The sequence below is a fragment of the Cyprinodon tularosa genome, unplaced genomic scaffold (assembly GCF_016077235.1).
Source record: "Cyprinodon tularosa strain WSP-4 unplaced genomic scaffold, ASM1607723v1 ctg607, whole genome shotgun sequence".
Lineage (NCBI taxonomy): Eukaryota > Metazoa > Chordata > Actinopteri > Cyprinodontiformes > Cyprinodontidae > Cyprinodon > Cyprinodon tularosa.
In genome coordinates, this window is record NW_024039349.1 from 235,144 (window position 1) to 257,362 (window position 22,219).

At 39.2% G+C, this 22,219-nt stretch overlaps 2 protein-coding genes across 4 annotated transcripts; both read right to left on the minus strand.

The window, feature by feature from the left end:
• Positions 1–893: 893 nt before the first annotated feature.
• On the minus strand, positions 894–4,154 carry acp5a (acid phosphatase 5a, tartrate resistant). Of its 2 annotated transcripts, none has more exons than XM_038307280.1 (6): positions 4,097–4,154; positions 3,537–3,627; positions 3,253–3,452; positions 3,049–3,173; positions 1,392–1,737; positions 894–1,307 (listed from the first exon to the last, which is right to left on the minus strand). In XM_038307280.1, exons 2-6 carry the CDS (start codon positions 3,625–3,627, stop codon positions 1,068–1,070), a joined length of 1,002 nt encoding a protein of 333 aa, XP_038163208.1. In that variant the 5' UTR covers positions 4,097–4,154; the 3' UTR covers positions 894–1,067. The 2 variants fall into 2 exon arrangements, with proteins under 2 accessions (XP_038163208.1, XP_038163209.1); XM_038307281.1 differs by lacking the exon at positions 4,097–4,154 and adding an exon at positions 3,809–3,827.
• A 697-nt stretch (positions 4,155–4,851) lies between these two features.
• Positions 4,852–20,802, minus strand: LOC119797990 (interleukin enhancer-binding factor 3-like). Of its 2 annotated transcripts, none has more exons than XM_038307279.1 (20): positions 20,647–20,802; positions 20,190–20,307; positions 19,290–19,401; positions 17,502–17,665; positions 17,133–17,301; positions 16,601–16,754; positions 13,678–13,769; positions 13,168–13,263; positions 10,831–10,942; positions 10,661–10,758; positions 9,448–9,556; positions 9,235–9,330; positions 8,844–9,028; positions 7,665–7,775; positions 7,432–7,563; positions 6,836–6,979; positions 6,596–6,737; positions 6,474–6,512; positions 5,290–5,613; positions 4,852–5,197 (listed from the first exon to the last, which is right to left on the minus strand). In XM_038307279.1, exons 2-20 carry the CDS (start codon positions 20,288–20,290, stop codon positions 5,109–5,111), a joined length of 2,469 nt encoding a protein of 822 aa, XP_038163207.1. In that variant the 5' UTR covers positions 20,291–20,307; positions 20,647–20,802; the 3' UTR covers positions 4,852–5,108. The 2 variants fall into 2 exon arrangements, with proteins under 2 accessions (XP_038163207.1, XP_038163206.1); XM_038307278.1 differs by having other exon boundaries at positions 6,818–6,979.
• Between the last annotated feature and the right edge of the window lie 1,417 nt (positions 20,803–22,219).

The following is a 22,219-nucleotide window of genomic DNA, read 5'->3' on the forward strand; positions in this document are numbered from 1 at the left end:
TGCACAGAGGGCTTCTGCACTCGGCCTCCTTTACCACAATGCCACTTAATAACCTGACATGCAACCAGATGTATGCAGATATTAATCAGTGCGGTTCAGCCGGGTCATTTTAATATAATGGATGCAAATGTTCTGTGAAGCCCTTACAGGTTTATTAGAGTGAGCAGAAACAGGATCATAAGGAACACATTGGAAAATTGTAGAGCAGTTTAAAACCTTTTCTGAAACAGTGACCCAAAATAAAAGCATCTGACAGAGCCTCATTCAATACACCATCTAAAAAATGCAGGGAATACGGCATATTTATAGACAACCCAAGACACAATTGCCATTTAAATATACATGTAGGGCAAGAAGATCGTAAAACAGAAAAATGGGTAAAAATACCAGGCTAACTCTGGGGGAGCTGCAGAGATCCTCAGCTTTAAAAAAAAAATCCAAAGCTAGCCCCATTTACAGTTTGCCACAAGACCTGTGGAAGATGGAAAATATGGGGAAGGAGTTCTTCAGAAGACTGAAGAAAGAGGAAGAAACAGAGGAACAAGGAAGGACAGACAGGAAGTAAATAAAAACACAAGGGAGGGAAAAAAAAAAGTGAGGATGAAAAAATGTTAGTAACACAAAATGCAATTTGGTTTGGCCAGTCCAGGTTTGCATCGGTCCCTTACCTCCTAGTTTTAGACTTTTGGTTTAACAAAACCACAGAAAATGTCATCACTTAGCTGCAGAGGATATGAAAAGTGGTCCTCACTCAGGTGCACACCCACCCACACAGACCAGCTAAAAGAAAAGCACAAGCTATAAAGATTTCTACTAGCATCTGTCATTTTTACCAAACCCCACGAAGCTCTGGAAAATACAATCTTTGGAAACTGCCAAAGAAAGCAAGACCACACTGTACAAAACAAATTTATTTTAGCTTACAACAAATTCAGATAAAACATTGATTTCTTTTAAAAAAATTAAAGCACTGAAAATTTCGAGGAAAAGTTAAAAGTAGGATCAACCTTCTCTGATTTGATACTGTAGATGAATCCTCAGGATAAACGATAATCTCGGCTGAACACCTATTTGAACTCCCTCTGGGAAAGGACAGTACGGTACAGAGATGTGCCTTTAGCCTGGAAGAAGGTTAGGATCAGCTTGCTCTTTGTGACCTCTGCATGAACAAAGCCCCCAAGAGTCGAGGCCTGACCAGTGAAAAACTTCAGAGAGCCCTTTGGGACGTGGTTCCAGTGGCGGACGTCTGGATCCAAGAAGTTTCCAGCGCCGCTCACTACGTAACCCACACCAGACTCTTCCAGGTACTGCAGATAGAGAAATAAGTTCAATATAAATCATTGAACAACATTGGGGTAAAAGCACAGAAGAGGAAATGTTGTGGGGCTGACCTGCAGGTTGTGGTCATGGCCACACAGGTAGGCCGTCACATTGTGCTTAATAAGAAGAGGGTGAACCCTCTGCAGTAGACACTCCGTGGGGCCGTGCTCAGACACGGACCAAACTGGATAGTGACCCGCCACCAACAGGAAGTCCGCCTTGGACCGAGCAAGCCTCTCCTGCAGCCAGACCAGCTGACGGTTGGCATCCATTGAATTCAGCGGCCCTCTGGGCTTCTCATCCATGAAGTCATCCGAGTTTCCACAAAGCATCACGGTGTCGAGCATGATGATAGTCAGGGTCTTTCCTGTGTTGGGGATGCGGAAGTTCAGCTCGTAGTAATAAGAAGGAAACTTCCTGAGAAAAAGGAAACAATAAGCTTTATATTTTCACTTCTCTACTTCCAAATACCTTTTGGAAACTGCATCGTCCTACAAGCAAATGAATGATTCAGTAATTCACAGTATGGGGATGACTGCTAATCATGCTGGGTGTCCAGATGCCAGAATCCAGGCATAAGGTAAATGGGAGGAAAAAACAACAACAACAAAAAACGCCCTCAGCCCCCCAAAACTACATCAATAGGATGAACCAAGGAGTACAAGGTTCAGCTAATAGCTACCTAAACAAATGTTAAAAAAAAAAAAAAAAGTGTTAAAACGCACTCTCTCCCAAAGTTGAATGTCTACATCCAACCTGTGGATTGAATGTAGACATGGTTATTTCTTAAAAACAGTTGGAGTGAAACATCTTAACAAGTTTACAAAATGACACAAATAAGCTAAGAAGACTGGGGGGTGGGGGAAATATCTTGAAAAGAGGAAGATTGCATATACACACAGGAAGGCTCTCTTCATAAGTTGTGTGGATGCATCGATCGTTAAAATGTACCAGTTCATCCTATCCTGGTTGAGTAGCCAACATATTACTCAATAAAAAAGTACCTTTTCTTTAATATCCTATTTCTTAATAAGTGAAAATTGTGCAATCAAACTACTCCAACACGTACATTACCCTCAAAGAGAAGTTACTCAGGTGAACAACTTATCTCTAGTTCTCTGACGGCAGCAGAATGGGACTTAGTGAATAACATCAGATGATGAAAAGATCCAACTAATCAATATAATCAAACGTAGCCTCTGCCTAGTGTGACAGCTTAAAGGGTAAACAAGCAAACTTTGGGATCAATTTCCTGAACTAGTGTGGATCAGATTTGGTCAGAATGGGAGTAAATGGTCAAATCTAAGAGCAGAAAATAAAAAAAAATCATTCAGTGTTACCTCCGTTTCACCCTAGTCAACTCTGAAATTGTTTCTGGTTCAGGAGTGGAGTAAAACAAGCAATTCTACAGTTTTAGTCCACATCAGTGCAGTGTCTATGGAAGCTGACATAAGCCCCAGTGCACTCCTTGTGATTACCCCCCCCCAAAGTCTCACAAGGCTGCAGTTGCTTGTGCACATTTCTCTTTAACCTATCGTTCCATTATTATGCCTGCAAACAGCATACTGGAGAGCCCTACCTCTGTAATGACTAACTTTGTGTGGATGGAGTCAACAACCCTGCTACAGTACTGTCGCTGTCCTCCATTTGACTGACAATTTCAAATAGTGGGTTTTTCTATGTGACTCATATTTCAATGGTATTTAGAGTTACCGGCCAGTTCCTTACCATCTGTCAGACCTTTGAGAGTACTCGATCTGAGCTTTGACGTTCCCTGCATGGTCATGGTTACCGGCCAGAACATACCAAGGGACCCTGAGGGACTTTGCAGTGTAGACAGACTCAAAGGTTTCCTTTTAGTGGGAGATTGTGATGAGAAAGTTTGATCTTGCAGAAAAAGGCATGGTCTTGTACCGGAGACACTCAACTGACCTGAAACCGAGGGGAATCCACACTGTCTACGCCTTTGAAGTAGAAGTTATCACCGAGAGCCAGGACAAAATCAGCTCCCATCCGCTCTGCAACTTTGCTCATTTCCTGAGCTGTGGTCTTCTGTACAGCCGTGATATACGGCGGGTAAGGCAATCCACCCCAGTCCCCTACAGCCAGAAACTTAATGGATGTCCTGTTTCCTGGAAGGGAGTAAAACAAAGACACAGATCTTTAGTTGAACACCAATTAAACTGCAGAGACAGAGGGTGAGAGTAAATACTTACTGCCATTCCCCCCCAGGTCTTGAAAAGCAGCGGCGTAGCAGTAAGTTACACTGATAGCAGCAGATAAGACTGCTAAAAGAGCGTATGCCATCTTCAAAAAGAAAACAGGCAATTTTAGAGTTCTTCAACCTCAATTAAGCAAAACAAGAAGCGCACCAAAAGTCTCATCTGAAGCTTTGCACCCATGTGACCAAAATAAAAAAAAAATAAAGGAAGAACAGGCTGAGCAAGGTTTTACAAGTCTCAGCTCACCATGCTTCCTGTTTCATTACCTTCAGACTGTTAGACAACACCAGTGTGCTGAGTGTGATTGGTTCAGCTTGGAGCTGTCACACCCCAGCTGGAGGTAATAGAGGCCAATCAATGTGGCCATGTATATGTGGCTGAGTGGCTCAGAGGTCAGTTTACTGATTCAACACATTTCAAAGAAAAAAAGAAATCTAATCAAAACTATTTAAAATAACACCTATACGCCTTGGAAGAAACAGAAGCCACGAATAAAATAAAGAATATCCATGAAGTTGAGAGAAAAGAGAAACAGCAAAATAGAAAACACTCACAGCTGATAGAAGAAGAGATGGACTCTTGCTGTGTTCTCACACCGCTCCCCCTTTCTTCTCCTATTTATCTATCAGCGCTCCTGGAGGAGAGGCCATGCTGCAGAGGCATGATCCTCGTTCACGGCCTGACTCAGTGCTGGGTCCAGCCGGTCATCAGCGCCACGCGTGATCCTGTGGTTAATATAGCTCGTGTCTAGACTCCACTTCCAACACTTCAACATTAATCACTCTTTTTCCTGCCTTTTTCAGCTCCAGCTTGTCTTCCCGATTTTTCTTTTTATGGATCATCTTGTACAATCTTGATGGTTGAAATGTCTTTAAAATAGAAAATGGATTGCACCTTAAATCATTTTAAAAACAAGTGCAAAAATTCACTTGTTAAATTCCTTTAGCGTCATCCGATTGCATTGGACAACCAATCAAGCCTCTAAGGGATTCTTAGTAATATGTTTAGCTTTCATGTTTAAGAACTAAATTCCCACTTTTCTAAGAACAATATATTTCTAAGGATTATAGAAAATATTTTCTGGTTTAATGGAGGAAAATTTAGACAGCTGAATAATGACAAAATGGAAGCTTAACAGATGGAGAGAGGGATAGGATGAGAGACAGAAAGTGGATGAAAGAGATGATGGAGAAATTAAAATAAATGGGAAAAAATGCAATGGATGGAAAGAGAAAGGATGTGGATGAAACATGTCTAAAAGGAAAAGATGGGTATGAAGACTGACGTCAAGTTAATAAACACACAATGGTTTCCTAGAACAAGGTAAGAGCGTCTTTATTCAAGCCATCAAACTTTTAAATCAGAATCACAACCTAATGAACTAGAACAAAAGCAGTTTCTATTTGATGAGTTAAACATACAAACAAAAGGAACATTTTTACAACCATCTATAAAAAATAAAAAAAAGCACATGTCAAGTGATAAAAGGAAACAGAATTAGAATATCACAACTGTTTTCTCTGGATTATCTTCGCTGTAGCCAGACTTTTTAGCGTTATCATCACTTCAGTAATACATGTCGTATCCAGAGTAAGAGCCCTGGTTCTGGCCTCCATAGTTCTGGTTTGTGCCGAATCCTTGCTGGTTTCCCCAACCTGTGTAGAGAGTAGACCATCAAGACGTTATTCAACCTCCTCTAACAGCGTTTCAACTCCAAATGAGCATTTAAACCTCAGCTGGCTGTTACCATAGTTATTGTATGAATGTCCTCCTGTAACAGAACTGGGATAGGCTGTGCTGTAGCCAGAGGAGTTTCCTCCCTGACCCACAGGAGTGCTTTGGGTCAGCATTTTCTTCTTTTCCTCTCCGTACCCATAGCTGTATGGGCTCTGCTGGTCAACAGGAGGAGGCATGGAGTGGTAGCTCTGTCCCTTTGTGCTGCTGAAGTTGGATGCTGGTGGGGAGGAGTAGGTGGAGCTGCTTTCTGGGTAAAAGGTACCGTAGCCGGTGCCGTCCAATCCTGCCATGTCTGTGTTTTGACTTGCGCTGCAGGCAGGACTGTACAGTTTATCTGAAAAACAGTGAAAAATAAAAAAAATCAAGGAAATCACCGGTGCAGGATTTCACACATCCAGAGATGATTAATTGAGCTGTTCTGCTTCTTCTACATCTTAATCTAACCTTAAGGCCACATATATACCCCATTTACACTACCCTTGGAAAACCGAGCCATGCCGTGACCGTCCGAGCTCGGATCAGTTAACCAGGCCGAGCTCGTTTCTGGCGACCGTTTACACATCACGCTGTCTTGGTTCCTCGCCTCCTAGTGACGATCTGCGGTATTACTGCCAGTATTGAAGGAGGAAATCAAGCAGTTGGTGGCGGTAATGCATCAAAAGTTGTTTGCCAACCACCATAAAACACAAGAAGAAGAAGACGAAGAAAGAGGGAATCAAACAAACCAAAACGGCGGTGCCCGTCACATTCAGAAAGTTATGCTCGATTATTATTGCTGTGCTTTGGTGTTTGCGGAGGGTCAGGCAAAGACGGCAACCTTTCGTGGATGTTAATAGTTGTTTATAGTTGTTGTTCTTCTGTTTTGTGTTGGTTGGCAAGCAACTTCCGGAGGGGCATTACCGCCAACTACTGGAATGGAGCGTGAATCGGGATGTGCAGCCAGACGGAGATGACGCATTCTGCTCATGCGCTCTTGTTATCAGAGACCCGAGCCAGGGGAAAAACCGAGCTGAGCCCACCTCTGGAACTGGTTTGCAGTTAGCTCAGTTCGGTTGTGTCTAGCTCGGTTTAGTCCAGTTTGCTTTCCATTTACACACGATAAGTTTTCTCAGTTACTGAGCTCGGACCGGTCTCAGCACGGTTTTTCAAGGGTAGTGTAAATGGGGTAATAATACAGGGTGTTTAAATACTTACGGTAGCCTGTGCCAGAGCTGCTCTCATAGCTGTAGTTGGCTATAATAAAAATTAAAAAGCATTTCAGTAGGTTTCCTTAATGGGAAGCTCCTTGTTACATATCTAATCAGTGGAAAACCTACTTTTGTTATAACTGGCTCCTGCTGCAAAAGGCTGGCCCTGGCCTCGTCCCCGGCCCCTGCCGTGGCCCCCTCTGTTAGGACCCCAGCCACGTGATCCGGTGTCTGACGGAATACCACGGATTGTGCCAAATCCTGGGATGTGCTGTTTAGCATTAAATTAGAAATGGTTTAAATGAAAGTGGTCTGTCAATACAAAAGAGAAGGAAAAACTTTTTAAGTTACCATGTCGGTGTATACGACCTTCTTCTTTGCTGGCATTCGGTTGCCGGTTGAAGCTCCGTCATCGTCTGGGAATAACTTTTCCAGAGCAGCGAGGGCGGCATGAGCCTTCGCTTCCTTTTTATTGGAGCCTGTTCCTTGAAACTTCTGCCCGTCAACTTCCACCTGAGACACAGGAGAGGAAAGAGCGTTCTTTAGCCTGTGCCATTTCACTGTTGAGAATATGACGTGTAAAAATGTTGTATTTTATTAAGGGACCTAAAGTCTGATGTAAACATAAACTGCAGCTTTATTCTGTAAAGATGGCCACCCAGCCCAATCTTTCAACCAAGAAACACCTTTAAACTTAGTCTAAATTTTTCACTTGGCTTTCTTTGTTTTGATTAATTTCTCAGGTTATGCTTTAATTGCTTTAAAATCAGATTCAGCTTTATTTAAAAGAAAGAAAACCATCATACTCTTGGTATCAAGATTCATTTTTCAATTCATCTATTTTTTTAATCAGGTGGTTGTGTCTAGTTCCAGCCAAGCACCCTTTGTTGAATCGCTGTTTAGAAAACTTTATAATATAAACAGATATTGAGACTTACAGTGTACAGACATATGTGCTGACTCACCTGCATGACGAAGGACTTGGCGCTGGACCTCCCAGTTTCTTTAAGCACCACATACTTCAGGCTGCGGCGCTTCTCATTGAGCTCCATCACAGGATTCTTCCCATTCTTAGTTAGAAGGGGACCCTGACCAACCTGTTAAAAGATGAATATAACTGAAAAATAAAACCAAACAGTTCTGATCTCTTCAGGCATTGTATATGTTTCTCAAAAGAGGGATAAAACAAAGCCTTCACCTCCTCTGCGGTAGTAGAGGCTCCAGCTGTGTCGGCTTTTTGAGAATCAGAATCGCCACTCGACTCTGACTTGGACTCCAGGCCTGTTGGAAGACCAAGATCTTTCAGGGCCTGTGGATAGGAAAGGAAGGTAGACGGTTAAACCTCCCGCTTAGGTAGCGGCTAATGTTTAATGTTAGCTTAGCAAGCATACCGGAGTGAAAGTGATCGCTGGTGTTCTGCCAGTCAACTTTTTTTTTTGCAATTTCAAATTCTAACAAATGGGTAATATTTTTCTCTTTCTTTTTAATTAACAAAAAAAAAAAAAAAAAAAAAAAAAAAAAAAAAAGCCGACCACAGTAAGCATAAATGGCTACTCTATGCTCCACGGAGGAAAATTAGGCCACTCACACACATTATCTGACATCTCATTAAAACACATTTGGGGCTGAAAAGATTGGTGGGATTAAATGAATTATTGAAATAATTGCCAACAGGAATATACAGACAATATAACATAAGGCTTGCTCAAAGAGCAATGGTGAAAAAATTTCAGTGCTAAAAAAAGGTGAAGAATTAAATCCCTCTGGGGTTCAGGGTCATGCTCCCTCAGAAGAAAATGTTGTACCACTGGATTTAAAAGCACCAATCTAGTGCACTCTTACCTGGTTATTCCAGTTTTGCTTTTGTCAAAACCCCTGAAATTTTGAGTTGCCTCATATGGACTCATATGAACACAAATTACACAAAGAGAACTACATTTAAAACAATGTGAACTAAAAACGCAAAAATATAAAAGGAAAGAATAAAAAAATCCTTTATGGAAATACAAGGCAACATTTTCCTCTTATTTTACTAAATAGACATGGGGCAATGACTTTAGGAAGGTCTATGTGTCTTTTCATTTCGGTCTATATCTTAATCTCCATCATAAAAAAAAAAAAGAAATATCTACTTTGGATGCAGTATAAGCATTACTTTGGAAGAAATCAAAGATAGTTTAGCATTACACTAACCCTGAGGAGCTGGAGGAAAAAAAATCTGAACACCTGAGACCCCCGCCCCAGACAGATTGACTGATTAGCAAATTAACTTAAACAAACCCTAGGAGCAGAGTGATGGAAAACCTGAGCAACCATGATAACTGTGGGATAGGGCTGCAGCCTGATGTCGCTCTATAGAGGAGATTTATCACCTTACCTTGATGGCAACATTTAGCTTGGCAGCTCGTTTGGAAGGTCCAGATGCCTCGTAGGTTTTTCCCTTCACTTCCACGGACATGGTGAACACCGGCTCGTGGACCGGACCAGTTTGCGAGACAAGGTGGTACTCCAGGCGAGGCTGGTACTGGTTTAGACGCATCACAGGATTTATGTTGGGATCGACTATAACAGAAAAAAAAGAGGTGAGAAAACAGAAAGAACTCAGGCAACACCTTTGACTTATAAATATCTGACTTGCACAAATATTAACTTTGGAATTAGAATGAAAATCTAATTTTATAGTGAAAAATAAACAATTGTCAGCTCTCCTTTTTTCAGTTTGCCATACATTTCCATTTCCTTAATGATTTAACACAGTTATTACTCACAGTGTTTAGCTGGGAAAACATTTTCAAACTTCCTCTCTTTGCTTTCTGGTTTGGGGTCATCCTGTTCGTCCTCCACTGCTGAATAAGGTCTCTTAACTGGGAGGACGTAGCGAGAAACGGGCGGTATCTGGTCTGCATTAAACCAAAGAAGCAAATCAAAGACGTCAACCTTTGATCAAACTGACTCAACAGAACATCTCCATCATCCTGTACCTGTACTTCCTTTGCGGCAGTATTTCAAATATTTCTGGGATTTTTGTAGTTTGTTGTCCATCCCCAGCACTTTGTGCATCTGTCCAAAGGCACACAGCCTCAAGGCAAACTGAATAAAAAGGAAAATTAAGCTGACTTTATTGCAACTAAAGTGGGTAAAATAAGAAGAAAATAAATTAATGTTTTTCTTAGTAAACACACTTGTATTCGTATTCGTTTAATTGACGCTAGACATCAGCAACAACCCACGTAATAGTAACACATAAAAAATAATTGCAAGTTGGATCGTAAGTGAGATTATGTTTGATGAAATCTCAACATAAGCAGCAAGTTTTGGGCATAAGAAGAAAAGGATGTGCAAGACGAAAAGAAAAAAAAACCTGACAGGATTTATTGCATAGGATTTGGACAAGCCAGTGAAATCCTGGCAGAATACGGTCTGGTCAGAAAGGCTAAAGATGAGCTGTTTGAATGTTGCTGCACTGGCATGCTGGAAGAAGAATGTGTCTGAGCGCTTTTGTCACTTTGAAGGTGTTACCCACTGGACAAAGCAACTTATCAGTGATTAGCTACTATTTAGGGAATCCTGCCTCTTCAGGCTGTACTCTTCGTCCTACCAGCAAAGCAACTTGAGGCTAACCGCTTCTCTTAAAGAGTTGGAAGTTGGTTATAAACTTCATCATTGATATAACATGGTCTGGGTGAATACTGGATTCTGATTGGCTGTGTCCATGAAAAATCCATGAAGATCCTCCACTATACCTTTAAAAAGGACGATATCCTGAAAAGTATCCGACTATAGGCGGGTTGCTTTGTCCGGTGGGTAAGTCCTTCAAAGTGCAGAAACAGGTGGGGAGGCAGAAGGCTGCCAAGCGTAGAAGTTAAGCCATACACGCAAAGAGAAGGAACAAGTTCTTATGTTTGATATAATGGGGCACTGTGGTATTCTATTTACACATGCAATGTGCTACACATGTGCGTGAGGAGACGTTAATCAGCCTCTGCATGAAATAGAGCTGCCCCTGGCAGTAGGTATTTGGCAGAATCTTGTAATTTCCCTCTGGGATTATTAAAGGATGTCTGATTCTGATTGATGCCATACATAAATGCAAAAGATCCGCCAAAAAACATTCAAACTGAGAAAAAAGTCGACAGTTACTTTTAATCCCTGGATGTGATCTCGTGCTTCCATACTTTTGTTGCCTCACTATACCTGAGCACTCTTTGTGATGTCTTCACGCTGCTGCACAGTCAGATCAGCAGTGGCATCAAAGTCTTCCTTTTCACATGGGTCCCTTATGCCTGGGCCGTCTTTAAACACAAACGTTTCAGTTTGGTCATCTATGCTGGTTTGCATAGCATCTGATATAAAGAGAAACTGACCTTCCAGGAGGATTCCAGAAGCAAAGCACTCTAAAACTCTGCGGAAGGATTCGCCTACTGCCATTGGCCGCTCACATGTGCTGATAGCTTTCTCTACCAGAAGTTCAAGAGACTACAAGAAAAAAATATTAAAACAACATTAAATTAGACACTTTTGAGGAGAAAACTTTAACTAAAAACACATTTAAAGAAGCAGAAGTGAAGACCAAAGGATTTAGAAACCTTTTTTACTTAAAGGTGGTGCAGAGTTTGATATAACCATTTTAAAGATTAATATGATAAAAAAAAAATATGGATATAACTAAATGAAAGATGGCTTGTTCAATCTCTGACTTTCACCTTTTTTACCAATAAAGTTGCACCTAAAGCACATCCTTTGGAACAACAAATTAAAGAAAATAAAATCTTAACTGCCATAACAGATGTATGAAGTTATAGCGGCACTTAGTAACATCAATATAATATTTTAACAACTCCTCTTCTGAGTCCGTATAATCAAAATCAAAGTGTTTATAAAATGATTGAGAGGTTTATCACCTCCCGCTACTAGCTCTGGAAAGAAAACCTCACTTTTAACTTTCTGTGTCTCTGAGCTGAAAGCAGTCTAATGGCTGTGTTGTTGTTTTTGCTGTAAGATAAAAAAAAACTAATATAGAGCCACTAGCTTCAGTTATCGTTAGCTAATTATTAAATAGCTTTTTTATTTTCGAGGTTTGTGTCAGGTTGGATCCAGCAAAAACAAAAAGACAAAGAAAACCTCTGTCAGAAGAGTAAAGAGAGACAAAACATGACTCCAATCGGGACATAATTCCAACAGGAGTGACTTCAGACAAACAAAAAGAAGGAGAAAAACTGATGCGGACCTGACAATGTCAGAAATATACATCTGCTAATCTGCAGAGAGATTGATTTTTAGCGTGCAGCTAAGAAACATGGAAAAGCTGTATGATCTTATGACAGCAATAAAAAAAAAACAAAAAAAAAAAAACTTTTCACTCGAGTAGCAGACTAACGTAAAAGTACATTTTTTTTTACAGTGAAAAGGCTGCTATACACTAGTTTACATTAGATGAACTAAAATACTACCCATGTGATCTGCATCTTCTAGCTGTCAGTGTTTACAACAGTGCTATTTTTAAAAGGTCCTGTAGGGTGAGCCCAACTCAAGAATACTACTTAAGGCTGCTTCAATCTGCTTAAATGTGATGGCTACCCGTTTAACTCCTGATATCCATTCAATGACACTAAATGCTCCCACTCATCCTGTTTGTGCCGTTTGCCAGGTTCTATAATGCATAACATAAAAATTACCTGTTCAGGTAAAAAGTGGCAGAATAAATGCCAGAAATCTTAAGGTTGGTTTATGCTCGTCTGCGTGTGTCGCAGTAAATGCAGATATGTCTTATAGATGCATTATTTTTGAAAAACAGTTTTTAAGAAAAGTTGCAGATTGGTCTTCAACCCCTTCCAAACAAATTTAAAACCTGTTTGGGGTGGAAGCTCATCTGAAGCAGAATTCCTTTTGATCATACTTGTATCATGTCATCTAGATTAATCTTAGTTTCTTCATCAAATATTCCTCCAACAGGCATTTGACATGTCGTTAGGCATAGCAGCAAATTTTAGCTCAGGCTTTTCAGAGCAGTGTTCTAGTACTTAGCCAGAAGCCACTCAGTCTGAAGAGTTTGAAGCTCCCTGACAATGATGTTTTAGCAAAAACCTGTACTTTGCAATCTTAAAGCTTAAAGTAGCTCTAAAGGACCACCTCAACTTGTGTCAATATATAGTTACCATTCTTTAGGCTTAATGCATTTCCTTATAAATACCCTGCCTGGAGCTTTAGACTGCACTTCTCCTTTTAAGCTATAATCAAAGTAAAAATGTATAATGGAGGATTTTCTTTTTCCAGGTGGATGATCAAAATAAGTGGTTCTCCTAATTGTCAATCATTCTGGTGATATCTATACGTGCTAGTCCCCATTTTCACTTACCGGTGGTGATTCTGACATAGTGGAAAATTTGCTAATCTTCTTTTAGAAAGTAAGCTTGAATGAATGATTCAAAGAGCAACTTTTAAAAGCGTGCACGAGAAGGAATGGGCTTGTGCACGCTCTTGCACGCTGTTTATTATATGTTTTCTCTCGGGAATGCATAAAGGGTTGTTCATGTCCATTTTTATTATTTTTTTTAAAGTGGAGAGGGCGTGTCTTTTTAAAAATTCCCAAAAACCTTCCACTACACCTTTAACTGATCCCTTATGAGCAGCAGATAAAGAAAAAAAAAAAAAACAACATCCACCAATGCTACATTATTTAGGTAAATCAATGCATCTCTCACCCATTCTGAGAGGGGCGACCAATCAGGAACACGTTTACACAAATCCCTCATTATCCGGATCACAATGACAGCAGAACTCAGATTGCTGACTTTAGCCTGGAGCAAAAAAAATAAAAATAAAAGAAAAAAAAAGAGAAAAAAATCCAGCTGAGTCAGAAAGCCTGTCTGCTCTAAAAAGATCTTACTTCTGTGATTTCAAAGTTTTCATGAAAGAATAAAACAAAACAAACATTGAGCAACGAAATTCATCAAAATCAACTACAATATTTAATGATCTTTGCACATTGCTAGCGTGAAAGCAGAAAGTGTTCAGTTTTAGTCCAATCAATACCAATGAGATCCATATTTGTCATTGGTATTGATTAGCAAGTCATCCTTTAACTGTTTAAGCACTTCAAATCTGAGGTTTTAAAGGTATTATATAATATGTGAAAACTGATAAGTGTCACTGTCTCTACATGGACAGAAAACAAGGAGAGATGAATTAAAGATAATGACGTGAATGCAAACCTGGAACCACTTGGCGTGGCGGAGAGACGCCAAGGCAGTTAGACATTTCTGCCTGTCCAGAACGTCCGGCGGAGCGCTGACAGTTTGCGTTTCTATTGACGAGGTGGGGTAAGAAGAAAAGGTACAGTTTGACCAAGGGGGTTGGCTCTGTCTCGCAGCTCAGGGAAGGCAGCTTTTCCCAAACCAGCAGAAGCAGGGAAGAAAGTCTTAGGACACCTGATGTTGGAGTCTTGCTCTCAGCCAGTTGAAATCATCTACCAAAGATCTGCACAACCTTTTGTTTTACTGAGTGAAAGAACAAGGGTATCGTTCACAACTGCTTGTTGTGAAAGTGTCTGCACTATGAATAAGAACCCCTTTCCATCAGCTTCACGGCTTGGGTTTGCTGCCCTCCACTTCCTGAGACAGTGGGTCCAGTTGGTCAAAGGTCCAGCCGTCCTACAAAACTTCACAAACTGTAAAGCAGTCAGTTTGAAATCACAAGCATAGAGGAAAAAAAAAAATCACGTCTGTCCCACACTGCAGCAGAACTGATTATTTCCCTGCCCAAAGGAGGCTTCAACCAAAAAAAAAGAGAAAACAAGGGACAGAATAAGGCTTTGTGTTGGATAAAATATAATTTAGGTACATTCCCAACTGGCATTTATTTTATATGAATTCTTATTCTAACAAATTTTTCGCCAGATGAAAAAAAGTGGCTCTTTTAGACTACATTTCTCTACATGTTTAAAAAAAAGAAGCGGCCGTACCCATGCGTTTTACTTCAATCAGCATGCTGAGTTGTTCAATAGCAAGTCTTAAATATTAAGAGATATTTAACTTTAAAGCTTTATAAACCTGCAGAATTACTGTTCCGTGCAATGAGTACAATTAAAAACTTACAGGTAACTGAAATATACGGTAGTTTTTTTTTAAACTTCACGGGACACATTGAGGGAAAAAAACACGTTTACCTCTCAGTCAGTAATAGCACCATACTAATCACTAACTGATAATACTCTAAGGAGAAACGCTGCTACTGCATGAAGACTTGCACATTTTCTAGGTCAATGAGGTATTTGAAAAGAGAGTCAGGAAGAATTGAGATGTAGGAAGATCTGGGAAAAATAACTTATTTGTTTGAGATTGTACTGATATTCTTTTATATCGGTAATTCTTCAAAGCTCAGAGAGAGAGGAGGACTTTTAAGAGGTAATAGGAAGTCATTCTTTTGAGACTGCAGCTTGTTACCCAGCAGTGTGTTGGCAGCGTTTGGAAACTTCACCACTAAAGCTGGATTTACTGCACTGAACAGTCGCTCTAGGCGAAATCTGTTATTTTAAAGAAAATCTTTTCAGCTGGAATTGGTGGTCTGTAGCTGTTCAGTGTAACTGCTGATTTAGAGGTCATTTTGCTTTCTCACAGCGCAACATGTTTAGGTACAGATTCATTTATTAATCAGTACTTCCTCTAGGGAGTACTTACAGAAATGGCAGTTTAAATCAAGCTAGCTGCTACTAAGCAAACTAAATATGAAATGCTGAAGAAAATGTAAACAGAGCAAAAGTTTACAAAAAAACGTTTACAAAAAAAAACTTTTATCGGTTTGTTACCAATACAAAGCAAGTTTTACAGCGATTATTAGCCAGACTGTTTCAAATCAAACTCTTTTAGATGCTGTATATTTTTAAATTCTATCTTTTTTTTTTGCTCCAATGGATTAAAATAGTTTAAAACCACAGAATCAGTTTTGCAGCAGCTGGTTTTAAATGTACATAATTAGCACCAAAGGCATGCAATCCGCGCTTTGACTAGTTATTCTTGCAGAGTTTTGGACATTAAACATGGAAAACACAACTCAGCCAATGGAACCAGCATGAGCACGTTATTAGCTACTACACAGGTAACGTAACTCCTGAAATAGTAGCATGTGACAAAACAGCGTCAGGACTGTCAGGTGGGCGAGGAGCCCACGTTAGCCGTTAGCTGACAGGCCTGAGTCTAAGATAGTCGCTGTACAGACGTCACTGAGCTATGAGATAAAGGGCACTGGGTGTGGCTTCAATATGGTGAAGGATAATCATTAAGTATTTACACACATGCACAAACCATCAACATATTCTTGCCCTACCAAAATTAACTTCCCATGCACAAGCCTAACTGGACTTAAAGTTTTGTACAAAAACTGAGACCCAGCGCAGAATTGGAGAGCACCCATATGTCTTGATTTTTAAAAGTGTGTAAAAAAGGAGTATGCATGTTTGCTACATACATGAGAGTCACTGAGGCTACAGCTCTGATCAGGATCTATTGTTGCTGCTAGGTTAACCACCGCCTTCCAAAAGATTTGTTAGGAGATGGAAGAGGAGAGACCCTTTAGTTAGGACCATTTCACAAATAAATGTCATTAAAAAAAATACCTGACCCTCTATAATTAAGGAATGCTGCTCACTAAGCTGTAAAATCTAACAGCCGAACAGCCAGTCTCTCTTTAAGCATCTTATGATTTAAGTTATATAATAACTGGCCATATCTGTTTTTTCCCCCACTTCCATTGAGGCTTAAAGCCAGAAACGTTCTATGAAAGCAAAACATTCAGACACACGGTGCCTTCTGATGGGGCAAAACTTATTTTTCGAAAAAAGAGAATTCACTGCTGAAATTAAATGAGGGTATTTGAGGAATAACTGGTACATGACCCATATTAGTCTTAATGAGAAATAACTCTCTTCAGAGGTGAAGGTCAGGTTTTTATTTCAGACGGCCAATCAGATCTGCTGAAACAGAAAATGCCTTCGCCGATACTGCCGAGCCACACCCAGGGGAATATCAGGATAATATTCATCGCAGTCATAGATCAGTGGAGACTTACAACGCCAGCGTTCTGAGAACACGCAGAACAGGCCCATAAAAGCTGAGCTCCATCTGATCAGAAAATACGCACCTCCCCCCTCCGTAGTGTCATTCTTCTCCTCATTCCGAACAAGAGGTGATGTCAGCTTGACAGAAACAGTCAGGTGTGGCTCCTTGTTACTTTTTACCACAATGGCTGCCTCCTCTGGAGATGGGCTTACAGTGTATGTTCCAGCTGAAATTACCTAGTAAAAAAATAAGAACAAGTTACAGTACAGACCAAAAGTTTGGACACACCTTCTCAATCAGAGTTTTCTTTAGTTTCATGACTGAATGCATCAAAGCTATGAATTAACACGTGGGATTATATAACAAAAAAGTGGGAATCAACTGAAAATATGTCTTATATTCTAGGTTCTTCAAAGTAGCCACCTCTTGCTTTGATTACTGCTTTGCATACCCCTAGCATTCTCTTGATGAGCAGTGTGAATCTTCAATTCTCATAGTCATGAAAATAAAAACTCTTTGAATGAGAAGATGTGTCTAAACTTTTGGTCTGTACTGCAGGTCTGATTAACATGTTTTTAATGTGCCATCAAATGAGTGCAGACATGAAAATCTACCTCTAGCTGCTTGGTTAAAATGTCAGTCACTTGATTAAATAAAGTGATTGTAGGCCAGGTGGAACAAAGCAACACTAGCTGCAGATCTTTGTCTCCTTTTAGAATGAGTCCTTTGGCAACCAGACCAACCCTCATCAGGCCACGCAGAACACGGTCTTCACCTCTGGCACTAGCAGGAGAAACAAAGAAAGAATTTTGGATTTTAAAGCCGAACTCAAAGTAAAGAGAATGCTGTTAAAAGTCTGACTGTAAATTTGACTGGGATTGATTTGTGATTCTTTTTCAATCCACCGTTAAAGGTTATGTTTTAGTTTTGATGCAGTTTTATCTAAGCGCATAAGATCAGAGCCCTTTGGGCATCTTGCTTACCTCCCACCATCAATCTGCTCTGACACTGCTTTAAAGGCATGCTCCACATGGGAAATGATCATCTGCACGCCCTGCAGCTCCTCTGCTGAAGGATACACTTCAGCATGCTTGGTCATCACCATACGATTCAGAGGCCCGCTTTTTTTTGGAGGACCCACCACCTCCTTTATTGCAAAATAAAAGAACAAAACAAAAATGCGAAATAAAAAAATGAATATACAAAAAACTATTTTCAAAATTTTCATTATAAGATCATATAAGCAATCTGATTTATAACGGTAAATAAATTCCATCTAGTTTAGTTTTGTTTTGTCATACACATTTATAGGTTTGTAGTTTTATATTGCTGCAAACTTTAAATTAAATTAAATAAAAGTAATAAATAAAAGTTTTATATGCAGACCAAAATATATCAAGAGTTATGTGCATAAATACCTTGGAAAAACAGAACTAGGAATTTGCATATCTATAAATTTGACAATTTTATTTTAGAAGCAACAATACCGAAGCCTATTGCATTTACCAAAGAAAAAAAATCTGACATCTCATTATTACGAGATCAGCATCTCGTAATTACGAGATAAGATCTCATAATTAAGAGGTCTTATATAAATATATGGGTATGATTACTTGAGCCAATAATGAAGCATCTCTCAGAAAACTGGTCTTCATGATTACTTCTTAAAAATATCTGCATCTGTTCCACTGAACAGTTCTCTGCACCCAAGGCTGACCTGATACGCTCTGGAGCTCCGCTCCTGTTTTTTTTTACTTCATCGATAAAGTACTCAGCTATAATCCTGGGGTTACTACTTGTGGGGCAATCATGCAGCCATATGACCATAAGTGAAATCCCGTCAACATCTCCATTAAAACAGATTCAGTTTGGTTTTAGTTTGTCTTATGAATCGACATGCTCCATGAAGTTGGGACCTGGGTTTCTGTAAAGATGTCATTTAAACTGATTCTGAAGCCTCAGCTGTACTCCTCTGAGATCTAGGATTTTAAGAAGGTACCGGACAGTTCTTTGGGACACCACCAAGCCAGCTGAAATGCATTTCAAATGCATTAATTTATAGCCATAAAGCATCCCATGCTGGTTTATATGCTCCTGCAGAAACCGTGACTTCAAGCGAGTCAGAGTAGAGTGAGCGCAATACAGACAAACTAAAAATAATTCCATCTACATCGAGGAATTTCTGTATTTCCCAGTATAGCATACCTAAAATGAAATAAAAGCATATTAAATCCTACAACCCACTCATTGTTTACATTTCATGTAGCGTAGCTCAGCAATGACTGCCCTTCCTGATCTCCTAAATATGACATATTATCTCATAATTGTAAAATCTTATCTCGTAATTATGAGACAGGATCTCATAATTACAAGATCGTATCCCGTAATTTTGAGATTGTATCTTGTAACTATGAGAAGATATCTCATAATTACGAGATACTGATCTCGTAATTATGAGATAAACTGTCAGATTTTTTTTCTTCAGTCAATGCAATATGCTTCTGTACAAAAAGCTGCAACATAAAAAAATATTAAAATTGGTCAGTTAACAACTTGACATTATTTTTTAAAAACAGAATTATTCTGCAAATAAAATATTCTAAAATAAATCGTTTATAGCTCTGGAAAACTATGTAATAATACATTTATGACAGCAAAACATTCTCTACATTTCGACTCCCTTTGGACGGAAAATATGCAGGAATGACATTAAACTTCAGCACCTTAGATTGCAAATTTTAAATGTTAATGGAGTAAAAAAAGAAAAGAACCTGAAGATGGTGTCTTTCCTCCAAGTCTTGAACAGCAGCGATGTACTCATGGTACTGTCTCAGCTCCTCCTCGTAGCACAGACAGTCGTACCAGTAGCGCAGCTCCTCGTACCTGAGGAGTAACAACACAAGGAAGAGTTGGTTTGAAAATAATAATAACAATAATAAGGACAGTGCTTTAATAGAAATCAGGGCCAGATTCTTTCACAACGCTGAATGATGAGTGCAAATTCTAAATTTTGGCTAAAGCTGCTGTATAAATGGAAATATGGTAATATTTGAAATATGGTAATGATTTGCTTCCATACAGAAGAGCCGCTCCTCACATGGCCTCTGGTACCAGAGTGGCTAATCCCAAGCCAACCAGTAGGGTATAAAGAGCCAGAATAAACCCAAGCAGAATTGCAAATCACTGCCATATATTGCATCTAAGCAATATACAGTATGGCAGTGGTTCTGCTCATAGTCTGTATTAAACAACTAACTGTTTTACTGATATACATCTACCATTTCAATAAGGAAAAAAACATCCACAGGCTACCATAGAAAGGTTGTAATTTTCTAAGAAAATATGCATTTTGAAATATATATTGAACAGATGTGACAATAAAACAATTTAATTACTTTAACGACATTTACCAAAGGCTCTAGAAGATATAAATGCATCCAAGCATCATGGCATTCTGCTGATTGTGATTTTGCACCTGATCATTATGGTTTTTCCCCAAAAAAATAAACGATGGCTGAAATAAGTGGTTTCATACATCATCTCATCATTACTAATGCATCCTTTTTGGTTGTAGGAAAATTTGAAGAATAAAACAACAACTATTACATAGTCTGGCTATATATATATATATATTTCTGCTAGTATAGTAATCGCGTGTTTTCAGCGTTTACCTGTCAAAGTCCTCCAGAAGGAGACGGTGGCCTCGTTGGATCAGTCCGTCCCAGTACAGCAGCTCCTCATAGGCCTGCTGTTCATCCCACTCTGCAGACATACTTTCCCCTCTGACTCCTGTTGGATCATATGAGTTTTATTTATTCTGCCATGTAAACAACTGGGGAGAACCACCATCCTCTATTGAATCATTTACATCGGCACACACAGGTGCTACTAGCATCCAACGTTAGCGGCTAACGCACGCGCCGCAGCAAAAGTTGAGCTAAACTATCAACTTTTGCATGAATGTACGCAGTATTTACCAATTATACACACGGTTTTACCTAAACCCACGGGTATTCGCTCTGCTTTTGTTAAAGGTGAACACAGCCAACATATAAGCACCGTTTACTTTTAGCTAGCAGTAGCGCCTGCATGAATTATGCTAGTTTTATTAATGCGATAACGGCTTACCTCTGAAATCGAACTGAAAAAGAATGTAGGACCTTCAAGCTTAATTATCCTTAGTTTTTCGTAAGATTTAATATTTTTTTTAATCTCGTCTACCAGAATTGACTTCTAAATACATTTCCTCACGTGACAGATACGGTTAAAATTTACATTAGTGATGCAATGTCGCCCCCTGCTGTTTCGGAGGGTTCGAGGTCTGTGAAGTCTGGACAGCTTGATGCTGGAGAATAAATTTATTACTAGAATTATATTTTATTTGATACTCCTTGACATATTTGTTTTTGTTTGTCTGTTTTTCTTTTTCCCTCCAGTAATTGTATGTAGGCTCTTTGTTCTTGTCTATTACGACACAAGGCCTAAGAAGGGCACAATTTATGTACAAACAGTTAACAAGTACATGAAATTATGTTTTTATTCTTATACAGTGTTTATAAAGTTTTTTTTTCTTGTTGGCGTTTATATGAATATGCTGGTCTGATAACTTAGTATACATTTGATTGGTTTTTGGTATACGTCTATTTTTAATTTATAACCCTCCTGAAGAAAACTCCACCAGCCGCCACTGGTATATATATTTATTACTATCAGAGGAAATCAAGCAACTCTCACACATTTTTAAGATATTTGACTGTGAGCAACAGACTGATCCCAAGATCAAAAAGGGTTAAAAGTATCTGCACATGCAGAGCAGCATGCAAACTCCATGCAGAAAAGCCCAGGCCAAAATTTAAAACGTAGGACCTATTTGCAGTGTTAACCACTGCACAACAGACCGTAATGTTTCTTGACAAAAAATAAAATGCAAGTAAACTCACTTCAGACCAGCTTCCTCCCATTAAAATCATTATATAAGCTATATAAGAGCAGTGGAACATCATGGATGAAGATTAATGTTTTTGCAAGTTCAGTGCTTTAATGAAAAAAGCTACTAGAATATCCATAAAAGATACAACGCAGTCTTAATTTTATAGTTTTTGGTTCATGACTCTGGCATCATAAAAAACCAAGAACCCTTAAAGTTCCCTTAAATATTTCACCATCAGTCATCTTATGTTGTTAAACATCTAACTGTCAAAAAACCTCATAAAATGAAGTAACTCCATATGTATTGGCAGCATCTCTTTACAAAAACCTGAAACCGGGAGGCAAAACAACAGACATTTATAGATTTTTAGTGCACATAATACAAAATCATTGATTTTGACCAAGAGCTGAGGTTTCAGACTCTAGATCTTATGTAGGACAGCCTTCCCACATGCACCCATTAACATCTACAATTACAAAGTTACAGCTACATTTCACTTCATTTTGGGATCAAAGAAGCATTTCTAATTGAATTGAGGAGAAGTATGTAGAATATTTATAATTCAGGGAATCTCTTCTGCTTACTTTATATTAGAGGTAATAGATTTATTTTAGCTGCAACATGGCACTTGTTCATGTCAAAGATGCTTACATTTTAGGTTTCCAGACCACTGAGGTCTCAGAGGGATGAGTTTCACAAGCCCAAAGGCATCAGCCTATATAAACATAGCTTTATATATATATATATATATATATATATATATATATATAT

Coding starts and splice junctions, on each gene's coding strand:
- acp5a (XM_038307280.1), bottom strand. CDS start 3,627: ATGGCATACGCTCTTTTAGCAGTCTTATCTGCTGCTATCAGTGTAACT. Junction 3,453..3,536: donor AGACCTGGGGGGGAATGGCA/GTAAGTATTTAC, acceptor ACTCCCTTCCAG/GAAACAGGACATCCATTAAG. Junction 1,738..3,048: donor TCTCAAAGGTCTGACAGATG/GTAAGGAACTGG, acceptor CCTTTTTCTCAG/GAAGTTTCCTTCTTATTACT.
- LOC119797990 (XM_038307278.1), bottom strand. CDS start 20,290: ATGTCTGCAGAGTGGGATGAACAGCAGGCCTATGAGGAGCTGCTGTAC. Junction 17,302..17,501: donor GAGCAGATTGATGGTGGGAG/GTAAGCAAGATG, acceptor TTCTCCTGCTAG/TGCCAGAGGTGAAGACCGTG. Junction 16,755..17,132: donor TTTTAACCAAGCAGCTAGAG/GTAGATTTTCAT, acceptor TTTTTTTACTAG/GTAATTTCAGCTGGAACATA.